General features: G+C 35.8%; 1 protein-coding gene across 2 annotated transcripts; it reads right to left on the reverse strand.

Moving 5' to 3' along the window:
• Nucleotides 1-447: 447 nt before the first annotated feature.
• Nucleotides 448-11,911, reverse strand: LOC140337584 (transmembrane emp24 domain-containing protein 10-like). Of its 2 annotated transcripts, none has more exons than XM_072421302.1 (5): nucleotides 11,662-11,911; nucleotides 10,573-10,693; nucleotides 4,899-4,972; nucleotides 4,678-4,804; nucleotides 448-570 (listed from the first exon to the last, which is right to left on the reverse strand). In XM_072421302.1, exons 1-5 carry the CDS (start codon nucleotides 11,836-11,838, stop codon nucleotides 542-544), a joined length of 528 nt encoding a protein of 175 aa, XP_072277403.1. In that variant the 5' UTR covers nucleotides 11,839-11,911; the 3' UTR covers nucleotides 448-541. The 2 variants fall into 2 exon arrangements, with proteins under 2 accessions (XP_072277403.1, XP_072277402.1); XM_072421301.1 differs by lacking the exon at nucleotides 448-570 and adding an exon at nucleotides 615-2,140 and having other exon boundaries at nucleotides 11,662-11,908.
• Nucleotides 11,912-12,398: the final 487 nt, after the last annotated feature.

Here is a 12,398-nt window from a genome sequence, read left to right on the forward strand (position 1 = left end):
GTTCTGGAAAAGGAAAGGTACAAGACAGTTTTGGCCCAGTAATTGATATTAGTCGCTTTAAACCATTATGTCTGTAGTGCATCCAGGAGATTGGATTATTTTAGTTAACTTGGTCAATGCCTACCTGAAGATTTTCATCCTCAGGGATCTTTTTCAGTATCTTTATTCGTGGTGGGTTTGTGTCATTTTCAGCTGTGTCTCTTGTTCTGTTTGTACACAGTCTCAAGAACACTCACCGAAGTCCTTTGAGTCAGCCTGTCAGTGAGTGTGTCTCAGTAGTAATAAGGCAGATTAGTGATTATCGTTGCTCCTCTGTCCTGCAAAAAAAATGTTTTGCCAGTGCTGTGATTGCTATGCTGGCAGTAAAGACTACCCCGTATGCAGAGAGTAGGGTGTAAATAATTCATATATTACAGGGCATATAACATGACTTGGTTGTCACTGTTTATTTTATTTAAATAAAAGGCATATCTTGATGCAGAAAGCATGTAACATAAAAAAACAATCCTGCTGGGGTACCTTCTGCAGATGAAAGGGAGATTTAAAGATTTATTTGCTTTAAGACCAGACCTTAAAAAGAAATAAAAATAAATAACACAAAAAAAAAAAAGAAATTCCAGTACAAAATTTATTAAAAACTAACAGAAAACCTTCTATGAACTTTAAGTTATTTTTTTGTCATTTCACAAAGAGTGCAAAAGTTTCCACCACACAGTCAGTATCATCACACCAAACTTTTTAGGATGAAGAATCAAATAATAAATACATAATTTTTTCAACCTACAAACCACTGTACAAGTGTGTGAGAAGAAAAAAAAAAAAAAAAAAAATAAACTATGGCTGCCAATCAGTAGATGATTGACTAAACATCGGATATCAGATTACCAGGGAAGAAAATTTGGGCACATCATGTCCTTCTCTGTCAATGCATAGGGACAACACACCATTATATGACCATATTTATCTGGTTGTAAAATAACCAAACCTGTCAGCATTGAATAACTAAATGTAGAGTAAAATCTGCTAATGATTTGGCTGTCCTATAAACAGATGAAGGATTAGCAAACAGACTGCTGTTTTGTGGGTACATTAATCTGTTTAGGAAAGAATAAAATAATTAGCGGACATGGTCTAGAACAAATTCATACCTAACTGCAATGACAGCAAAATGACTCTGTCAACCAGAAATAGATTTCAGATTAAAAATGTAAAATAGTATCCTAATGAGGGTAAAAGAAAAGAAACAGAAAAAGTTTGAAAGGGAAAGTAACACATGTAACACATGTCACAAAACAACATGCAAAATGTATTAACCGTAAACCATAGAATTTATCTTTTACCATAGCATTTTCTAAAAACCTGCCTGGTTGTAACATGTTACTGCACTTTGTATATTACTGCAGTTCTTGGCTTTGATTTACAAAATAAGTCTACCAGTGCAGTATTCTTTGTAGTACCAAAAAATATATTCTACAGTTCAATCATCTGCATAAAACAAAAGATTAATTTGGCTGTAGGCTTTTCCACTGTCTCTATCAGTCTCCAAGTAGACGGCTCTTTGGATTTGAGAGTCAGTTAAAAAATTCTCAAAACAGTATTTGAAATCCTGTTAAAACATCACATTGAATCTAGTACCAAAATCTTTTATCACATCAAACTTAATCGATTTTAGCGTACCATGAAGGACATGAAACTACAGTGCAGGATTTTGTTAGCTAATACAATGCTGCTTTTAGGTTTCAATCTGTACGAAATCAATATACATACACAATAAGAACATATACAATATTTAAAATATATTTTTACTGTTTTTACCAATTGTCTGTTTAGATTGGTTTATATTTTGTATTTCTAACCCATTTCACAGCAAGTTTTGCACTTGCACTTAAAAACCCTTTATGAGTATCACATAACATAAAGTCAAATTGGTGCCGCAATAAAGAAACTAATTGTAGAATGCACATTTAAGTTGGATTTTTAAGTTGCAAGGCACATCAATAGACTTTCATCTCAACACTTTACTCTATAAGCTTCTTAGATTTGAAGAATTTCCTGAGGTAAAACACTTGCAAGGTAGCAAGAGTGACGAGGCACAACATTGAAAACATGCTGAAGTAAAGCACACGCAGGCTGGTTGACTCTGTGAAGAGTATAGGAGAAGAAAATATGTCAATATAGACAGAAACTTCAGTACAATAAATCTAAAATTTTATGTATTTTATATATTAAAATTTTACATTTTCTATTTATTCATTGACATTAGCCCTTTATTTTTAATGTTTTATTTTAAATGGACCCCGTCAATTTTCTGTTTCAATGTAAATTAAACAATGACTTGTTATGCCACCTAGCTGCCAATTGTCAGAAGTGCACCTCATCACAATGGGAAAATTATGGGAATTTGGGTCAATTTACCAGGGATATAATTTATGTAATAGTTTATAAATATATCCCTTAGAATTGATATGGATAGAAAAAAAGTGATGAGTTATGAGAACATATCAATAATACTGGCCAAAAATCAACAAAGCACTGGTTTTAAAGGATTGTAAATAATTTATTTAGATATGATTCTACCTAAGGAGAATAAAACAGAATTGCAAGATTTTTTTCTTTAAAATATGTTCATACAGTTACCTTGGTGGATGGTAACAACCCACACTCTAGCTGTAGTTCCATCCAGGGCTGTAGAGTTGGAGTCATGAAGCAAGTGGACCTGATTAAAAAAGGCCCTCTAAGGCTAGAGAAGATAGACTATCATGTTAGAACCACTGTGATCCAGGAAACCTAAAATGGATCTGGTCCAGGAATGCGAGTTGGAAAAAATGTACTTACTTTTGCTAAATTAAATGTAATGAAAAAAATAGAATGTAAAAACAACCAATAAATATCTAAATAATAAATAAATTGCAGCAAGACTTTCTTAATTGCCTGGGCAGTAACCGAGTAGAAAAAAGATGCTAAAAGTGGTAACCCCGAGTCACACTCGGGATAGGTAAACCTATGGGAAAAAAATAGAAAATTAAGTCTTACCTGATCCGCCGGCATCCCGCGTCGTCTTTCATGTCTTCTCTCTTCCTTCCCATCTTCTTTCTTCTTCCTCTGGCGTCTTTTGCACCCGATGAGTCACCGGGGAGACACAGTGACGTTGGTGCGTGCGTACGTTGCCGGCGGGGCGGGAAATTCAAAATCCATTTGTGTTGCATTCAATACAAAAAAACTGTATTGAATGCAATACAGTGGATTTATATGTGTAAAAGCAGTACATGGTCTTGCATAAACATTTATTTTACAGTATAATATAATAGTATGAGTATATTATTTTTTTTTTTTATATTTTAAAAGTTTAAAAAATATATATATTTTTAATATATTTTATAACTTTTTTTTATACTCATACTATTAAATACTGTAAACATACTATATACTGTAAAATAAATTTTCGTGAAATGTACCGCTTTTAGACAGAAATCCAGACAGAAATGAACCACTCAGGAGGTTAAATGGAAAAGTTTGACATCTCCCGGAAACTGATGATAGACGAAGCCACCCTTGTTTATCCAGAGATTATTAGCCATGTGGCTAAATCTGTAAGAGCAATGTCATTTACCCAAGTGAGTGTTAAAAGACTTTTCTCTGCACTGAAAAAAAAGTCTATAAAGAGAATTTGGCAGAAGAGATTCTCTTTTGAAGAACAATATCTTAGATAATTTTTAATTGTAACTGCTATTCAACTTTATGGCAATTTATTTATTCTAAAAGCTGTTTTAAGAGTTCCAATTTTTAGTTTATTTAATTTAAACCAGTGGTTGCCAACCTTTTCGGACCTACGGACCACTAAACTTACGAGCTCCGGACCGCACATGCGTGGGGAGCTGTGTGTCAGTTAAAGGGGAAAAAACTTCCTCCATAGTGATGTCATGATGCCAGAACCCGCCCACTCTCCTATCACAGGACTGAGTCTGCAATGGGAGAGTGCCCTGAGCCTGTGATCAGTAGGGGAAACATGGTCAGCGGCTCTGGCTGGTTGGCAACCGCTGGTTTAAACTTTGATTTTAGTAATGCCAAAGGATGTGGTTTAAAATTTTTACCTGGTAAAGATGCTCCTGATTTTCTTTCTTTACTGTTATGTTACACTTCATAGACTTATTGAAAACAATAAATATAACCTTTTGTATTTTATGTTTTATAAATATAATAAAAAAGGCCACAGTGATGTTGGCCACCCACTATTAAAGGGTAGAGGGAATAAGAATCTGTATGGAAAAGGGTGGTGAAGGAGGTGAGCAACCTTATGTAGCAAATTTATAGTTGACAACTGAACCCCAAGAACTCCAAAATGTGTTGTTTTATTGTAACATTAACACTCTTGCCAATTATGGACACAGTCCAGTACCATAAACATCTATATAATCTAGCACCATAAAATCCAGAACCATACACACAATCAAACACACATACACATGAACAGTGTGCACCTAAATGTTGTCAGTGTTGTGATGTATTTGCCATTTTAATTCAAGTTGCCATGTATTAACTGAAAAGCAGAAAATTGCCTTAGACTTTTTTTTTAGGCCAACATGAGACAATAACTGAAAGAGCCTTTAGTAATGAGTATCTTTCTTCAATGGTCTCTTGATTCTGTCTTGGCAGCATCTCAACCTACTATTTACTCACCATTTGTGTCACTCATTTCTTCTTCCCGTTTTTTCATATATGAGAAATCTTTAATGATAGACTGTGACAAGTCCTCCAGACGTCTTAATGATACCTCCAGGGGCTTTAGTTTTTCAGCCTTAGCCAGCTAAAATGTGACAGGGATAATGAGGCAGAATTAAAGAACTGCACAGCACATACAATTATTGCATTGTATGTAACATAATAAATAATAGACTTACATCCTCATAATTTTTAGCTTCCACACCATGTTTAATATCAAGCATGATTAGTTGATCCGGAAACCTCACAGAATCTAAGAATGAAAGAACAAAACACCAACTCAAGTTTAAATATTAAGTAAATAATATGTTAACTAATAAAGGATGATTACTGCATTCTGCACATCACCCACCAAGTACACTTTCACAAACCTAGACTTGCTTATAGGGCTGTGGAGTCAGAGACAATTTTGGGTACCTGGAGTCGGAGTGGATAAAAATGTGCCAACTCCGACACAGCAAGATCAAATGTCCTATTTCACAAACAATAGTCATAATTAAGAACTTCTCTGATGAAGAATAAAAGCCAGTGCATTGTTGTATTTCTACTAGTGTGAAGTTCAGCTGAGCTAATATACAACCTTACATTGTCACACTGATCACAAAATTGTAATCTGGATTATGTACATTACAAATAGTGTTTTCATTTTATTTTAGATATAATGTGTTTAACAATTTCATTTGAGTGTAAACAAGTGTGTAGGTGTAGGTGAGTGCTATGGCCTAATGTGTGTTCAGGTGTCCTGTCTGCACTCTCCATTTATGCTCCCATCCAACTTTAACATCATTTTGCACACCACCTAATACTAGGAAGTTAGTTCAGTGGCCCCCCTGGCCCTGGAGCCTCCCACTGCCCTGTCTTCAGCAGATGATCAGCAAACAAAGATAAAGGCAGCAGCTTCTGCTCAACTTCCTCTGTCTGCTAAACTCTGTCTGCTAAAAGAGGTTAGAAGAACTTGGAGGAACAGCTTTTTGGATTCAACTGTAAGTGTTCATGTTTATTTTAAAACTGCATGGCTGCTTGTGTGTACTATGATGGAAGGCTGTGTGCATTTTTCTGGATAAAACTGCAGGGCTATGTGTATGTTTGTATGTATGGTGCAGGAATGTATGAATGTTTGTGTATAGTGCATATTGTGTGTGTATGTTTCTGAGTAAAATGTAGGGCTCGGTGTTGTGTGTATAGTACATATGTTTGTGCATGTTTTTCTGTATAGGACAAATTATATCTAAGTTTAGTGCAGGGCTATAGCTTATTTGTGTGTATAGTGCTGTGTTGTATGTATGTTTGCAATAGTGCAGGACTATGTGTATGTTTGTATTTAAATCAAAGAATATGCTAGTTAGTATACAATATTTTATATTTATATTTTAGTGAAAGGGCACCCCATTCACAATGGAAAAAAGTCTGTCAACAAACACGTTAAAGTCTCCCGTTTATGAGCAAAAATTAGCAGTTTCAGTGGGTCTAACAACAATAATGCACCCACAAGAACATCAAATTTGAAAAGACACTTTTCATCCTAAAGTGATAGAAGCTGTGAATGAGAAAGATATCAACGAAAATATTCCATCTACTTCTGGGATAAAAAATGTTCAGAATCTACTGGTGACCAAACACAACTAAGAAGATTCTTTATATCTGCCAGTTACCATAATAATGACACAAGAAAAATTCAAAAACCACATTATTGAAATGGTAGTAATAAAGAACAGTGTGCCACTATCCTTCTTTTCATAGCCAGGCTTTTTAGGCCTAAATGGAGAAATGGCTAAAAAAAAAAAAATTTGGGTGTTTCCCTGGAAAGAGAATGTATAAGGAAACTTATATAACTGAAGGACACACAGGCACATCACACCAGTGAATATCTTCAGAAGTTAGTGGAGGATGTTCCAGAAGATTTTGAAATGAAAAAGGAACAGATTCTATGTATTGTGACAGATAATGCTTCTAATATGTTGAGCACAATTGACAAAATGAATAAAGTAGATGAAGAAAGTGACAAACAGATTTTAAAGCTACTGTAATTGGCAGCTACTCCAATTGGCAAATTGAGGCAAGTAACTGTTGCAGCCAGGGCCCCTAAAACAAATGCCATTTTGAAAAGATGTGCATGAAAAGGAGCTATTTTGAATCAAACAACACGCTGGGGAAGCACTTATTTGATGGTAAAGCATTTGCTTGAACTAACAGACATTCTTGAAGAACTGGACAATTAAAATGTTTTATTACCTGAAAGCCAGTGGACACAAGTAAAAGCACTGGAAAATCTACTTTCTAACCCTTTTACTGTCACCAAGAGTTTGCAATCTGAAGATTTACCGTATTTTTCGCCCTATAAGACGCTCCGGAATATAAGACGCACTAAATTTTAAAGGAGGAAAATCTAGAAAAAAAGATTCTGAAAGATTATTCCCCTTCTGATCACTCATGTGCCATTCATACCGGTATTCCCCTTCTGATCACTCATGTGCCTGAAGAAAAAGTGCGTCTTATACTGCAAAAAATACGGTAACACCTGGTAAATTCTTCTTGAAATGGAAGAGCTTGATATATTGCCTGAACTAAAGTGGAGGGTTGATAGCTGATGGCATTGTATCTTCAATGAAGAAAAGAGATTCTTACTGGATAATCAAATTTTGTTACAGGTTGACAATTGAAAATCCGGCCATCGATAATCCGTTTACTTCAGTTTCCTGGCAGGAATTTCAGATTGCATATTCAATACAGGGACTGCAGTAGACTGTTTGGCCACTAATGTTTTGGCGCTGTTCTTCAGAAACACTTGCTTGCTAAACTGAATACAGGCTGAGATGTCCTTGTTGCCTGCTCCATGAAACTGTGCCAGATGTCCACAGGTGTTGCAAGAGAAAGGCTGCTCTGTGTGTGGAGGTAAGTATGAAAAAAAGGAGCTATTTATGTTGATCCAATTTTGTTGAGAGATGACCAGACTGATACTGCAAAAAAGGCCCTCTATTATGTAGCAGTTCGCATGAAGAAATTACTACCTGAAACACCACCACTGGATAAAGCTTTAAGCACTGGTAACTGAATATCATCCTCTTCAAATTAGAATTAGACTTTTTAGACAAAGAATTAGACTTTGATTTCTACTTAGACAAAATAGATCTGTCAACATTAAAACGACGTTGCATATGCGTGAAAGATAAACAATCAGAAAATGTCCAAATAAAGAGATTCCACCAGAAGTTTTTTAAAAAATTAAAAGAAGTAGAAAAGTATGATCGCTCCTCGAAACGAACTGTAGAAGAAACCATCCTTGTTTATCCTGAGATTATTTGTGATGTGGATAGAACACTAACAGCAATGCCACCCACCCAACTCAGCGTTAAAAGACTATTTTCAGCTCTAAAAATAATAAAGTCAGATTTATGAGCAGAAGTAATTCTGTTTCTTAGAACAACACTACACGGAGTTAGTTTTGGATTGCATTTAACAGCTATTCTACTCTACAACTATATTCCAAGTTTACTATCTAAACTGTATTAGGTTTTCCAGCTTCCAGGTTCATATTTTTAAACTAATAAAGTTCCTGTTACTGATTTTTATGCATGCTTTGCTACTACTTTATAGCCACTTTTTTATGAAAGGGGGCATTATCCATAATTAGGATGGCATGCTGAACACTGTTTTCACTTCCTTGAGGCTTTTTCCGGAATCTTCAGACTTTAACTTGCGTAACTCCTCCTTAAGGGCTTCATACATTTTTGAATTTTTCAGACCTCCTCTTAGTAGTTTTTCCACTCTACGGGAGGATTCATAGGTCTTAAAAATGTTGGTTATGGTTGTACGGTTACAACCCAAAACTATAACTATCTGGGAGGCGTCACTTCCATTCAGATAACTGTGTACCACTCTTTGACATTCTGCATTACCTAATTCTCTGGCCATAAGGGTAGGTGCAATACTAAATATAAAGCTAATAACTTTGAAGATAAAAAGATGAATAATATTGTTATCTTAAAACTTATATAAATCCCTGAAATAAAGATATTTAATTTTAAAATTATATAAAGTAAAAAACATAATAATTGACAATTTATCAATTTTTTTTCATACATTTTTATTAAAGTTTCCTGAGAAAAACTTTTATAGTAAAAATATTGTGTTATATTTAATTTTATAATAAATGTATTAATTTATGAATGATTAGGGGGTGTAAATTTTTTTGAGAAGTTTGGTTGCAAAAGTGTGAAGTTTAAATGCAAAAGTGTGAAGATAAAATGAGAAACCCTGTAAATACAGAGGAGTCGGAGTGGGAGGTACCAGAAACTGAGGAGTTGGTGTTTAAGCAAGCTGGGAGTGGCAAGGTATATATTGTATACTGATAAAGGTACTTAAATGTTCATAGATCATAAAAACAATCCAGATGCCTGCCTAATTTTAATGATAATCAATAGTGATTTATTGGGAAAATCCAATCCAGTTGAATAATTCTTTCCTCGAGTCTCCTCATAGCCTCTGTCATAAAAATGCCAGACTGTCAGCATTTTTTTTAATATGTGGACTTTACTTAAGCTTTTATTGTTAAATCTGCTTTAGGCTTTAAAGAAATTATATTAGAGGACTGCCAACAAATAAAATGTCTAATCCTAAAATACTCAATCATTGGTACAAGCCCACCCAGTACCTCTTTTCTGTGCACAGAAAATACCCAAATGCATTGAAACCTTAAAATGACCTGCCTAATATTGCTTGTGCTGTCCAAATAACTTTAATCCATCCAGGCATGGAGTCCGCAAAAACTTTAAAGATGTACTGTGATATCTAGTACCACGATTTTAGCAGTCACACTGTATTGGCCTGCCTTCCTCCCCAAGGCATTCTGTTGACAGCTCTTCTCCAGATAAATGAATTATTGGGCCACCTTCTGTCATTGCTGTATAGTACTCATGAGCTTATATTAGGCACTTTGGGTGCCAGACAGGATTTATAATGGTCACTCTGACTGGTCTATCACTATTTGGCAAACTGCATGTCACTGTGTTTTGACAGTTTTCATGGCCAGCATCAAGTTTTTACCTCAATTTGTGCCACAGTAGCCCTTCTGTAGCTAGCCTCCACCCTGTGACTCACTGAGCCTTGGGAGCCCATGGCCTTGTCATCAGTTTACCAGTTGTGCCTCCTTGGATCACTTTAGGTTGATATTAGCCACTGCCTACCAGGAACACTCCACATAACTTTTAATAAGCTGTTTTCAGGAAACGGACATGCTCTGATTTAAATGTCTAGATATAACAATTGCTCTAGTCAAAGCTGCTCAGATCCTTACCAGGTGGCAATATAATAAAATAATTAATCTGATTCACAGCAGCCATCTGGTTTTGTTACTTGGGATGATCAGTGTACCTGCTGCTTTGGCAAATATATGAGAACAGGAAGCCTGTCTGCCTGTGGGGAGCCTATGCCTGCATACATAAATATTGCAGGCTTGCAGCTGTTATTTTTTTCATAGTGGCAGCAAGTTATTTTTAAACTTTGTTTTTGTTTTTTAAATGTAAAGCAGCACAGTGAATAGCACTCTTGTCTTAAAGCACCAAGGACCCTTCCAATCATGACTATGACATGCCTTAATAGCATTTGTAAAACATCCTAGAGTTTGCATTGATTTCCTCCCAGGTCCTAAAATCACACTGCAAAATTACCTGGACTTAAATTTAAAGAGATATCAGAAACTAGCTATAATGTGGACAGATTGTGGGCTTCTCTGAGGGACTGTTGGTGTCATACTATGGACTCTGTAAACACTGCGTAAGGTGTCGGCACTATACAAATACATAATAATGATATTAATACCTAATAAACCAACTCCAGTCTTCATGAAGTACTTACCGGAGGAACTAATGCTCTCAAAGCAAACTTCATAATTTTCATATTCATCTGTGGTAAAGGCAAATTTTCCTTTCTTTGCATCTTCCTTGGAATACAGAATATGACCTATGGAATCTGTGACCTGTATGTACGAAATATAAAATAAACACAACGTGTTAAATGACCGCCATGACTGGGATAATATTGCATGGTCCAACAAAACATATCTTTGCAAATACACCTGTCAAAGAATTCTCAGAGCTTTTAAAAATTAAGAAAATCCTAATCTAAAAAAAATAATTACTGCACAAAAATCCTGACGGGTGCCCACAATCAGAAGAATTTGATGTGGTAGTTTACTCCAAATTTAGATTGGAATTAAACTGTTTAAAAAATGTTCTGCCTCCAAACCTTTTAAACACAGAATATACTGTTTAGGGTTCTTCTGTCGAAGATATTTTGCTTGTACACAGCCAGCACTTTTTCCTTTGGAGTACACTGAGCTGAATGTGTGCAGAACAAGATCTCTGCAGATGTCTGTGGACTAAGTAACTCCCCCATGCATGTCATGGAGTCACATCATCCTGGTCAGCTAAATGAGATGACAAAGACAAACGAGTGCTGACATCACATTGATGACGGGTATTGTTTTGCCAGGTAAGCGTGCAATATTATGCAAATGTGCTCTGCACATTATAACAACCACTTCCTGTTGTGGTTAAATTTGACTCCATGTAAACCAGCAAGAAGGTATTTACGCCGTTATTCACTTTCACTTCAAAAAGAAAAAACAAATACATGTGTACATACTAGGAACATGAGCATTTATTCTGGAAAAACAAGTTGAATACTTACCTGTCCAGCCACCAGGGATTCTACTCTTGCTGTTGCAGCGTTTCTGGCGCCAATATAATCTGACAGAGCCGGATTAATATTCCTTCACTACAAACATATTCTTTCACTACAGCACTACCACGAAAAATGCACTAGATGAGTAATATTGTTGCACAACGTTTGTTCTACCACCCATAGATGTTGATCGATCCACTACCAGAGAGAAAAGACATGCACAGTGATGATGGGTTCTTGTACACGTCAGAATATACATACCTTGAGGTGTGTGACAATCCCATGCTGCTCGGACACTTCATACTCCCCGGTAACCAACACATCTTTGTGAATCTCCTCTTTTAGACACTTTTTGTTCTCAGCGGGCAGATAGAAGGAAATGGCCCCAGTCCCGACCAGGACAAGGCAGGGACCAAGGAGCTGCAAAAGACGGACCATGTCTACGAATCAGCTTCAAAGCAAGTAGGGCTGCCGGTTTACTAGAATACAGGTCAAAAGATCGACTTCCGATGTCGTGTAACTTGTGCGTTCCACGCCTCACTCCTGCTTATTGATGCGTTTCAATAGATGGTTTTGTTCTGCTGTTCTGATTGACGGGAGTGGAGTCATGCGTGTTGTAACACCAATGCTTAGAATCAAGTCATTTTAAGGAACATTTAGATTTTGGAAAATCCGAAGCTTTACTCTGTAAAATATTTTACTTCTCGAAAATATGACAATTATTATCTTTACCATTACACCTCCTTTAACCCCCTGGGCGTTACACTGATGTCTAGATTTCTGTACCAAAAGCGGTACACTGTTTTTCATTAAAATTTTTTTTTTTAATTGTAGACCTTTAACTTACAGAAATATGTCCTAACAGGGTTCTAGTAGATATAATGAATATAAAAAATGTTTGGAACACAATCTTGTAAAAAAAAAAAAAATTACTTTTAATAAAATTAAATAAGAGACACAAAAATCAGCTTAAACAAGAATACAAACCCCGGTGATCG

Source organism: Pyxicephalus adspersus, chromosome 9 (assembly GCF_032062135.1).
Source record: "Pyxicephalus adspersus chromosome 9, UCB_Pads_2.0, whole genome shotgun sequence".
NCBI classification, from domain to species: Eukaryota; Metazoa; Chordata; class Amphibia; order Anura; family Pyxicephalidae; genus Pyxicephalus; species Pyxicephalus adspersus.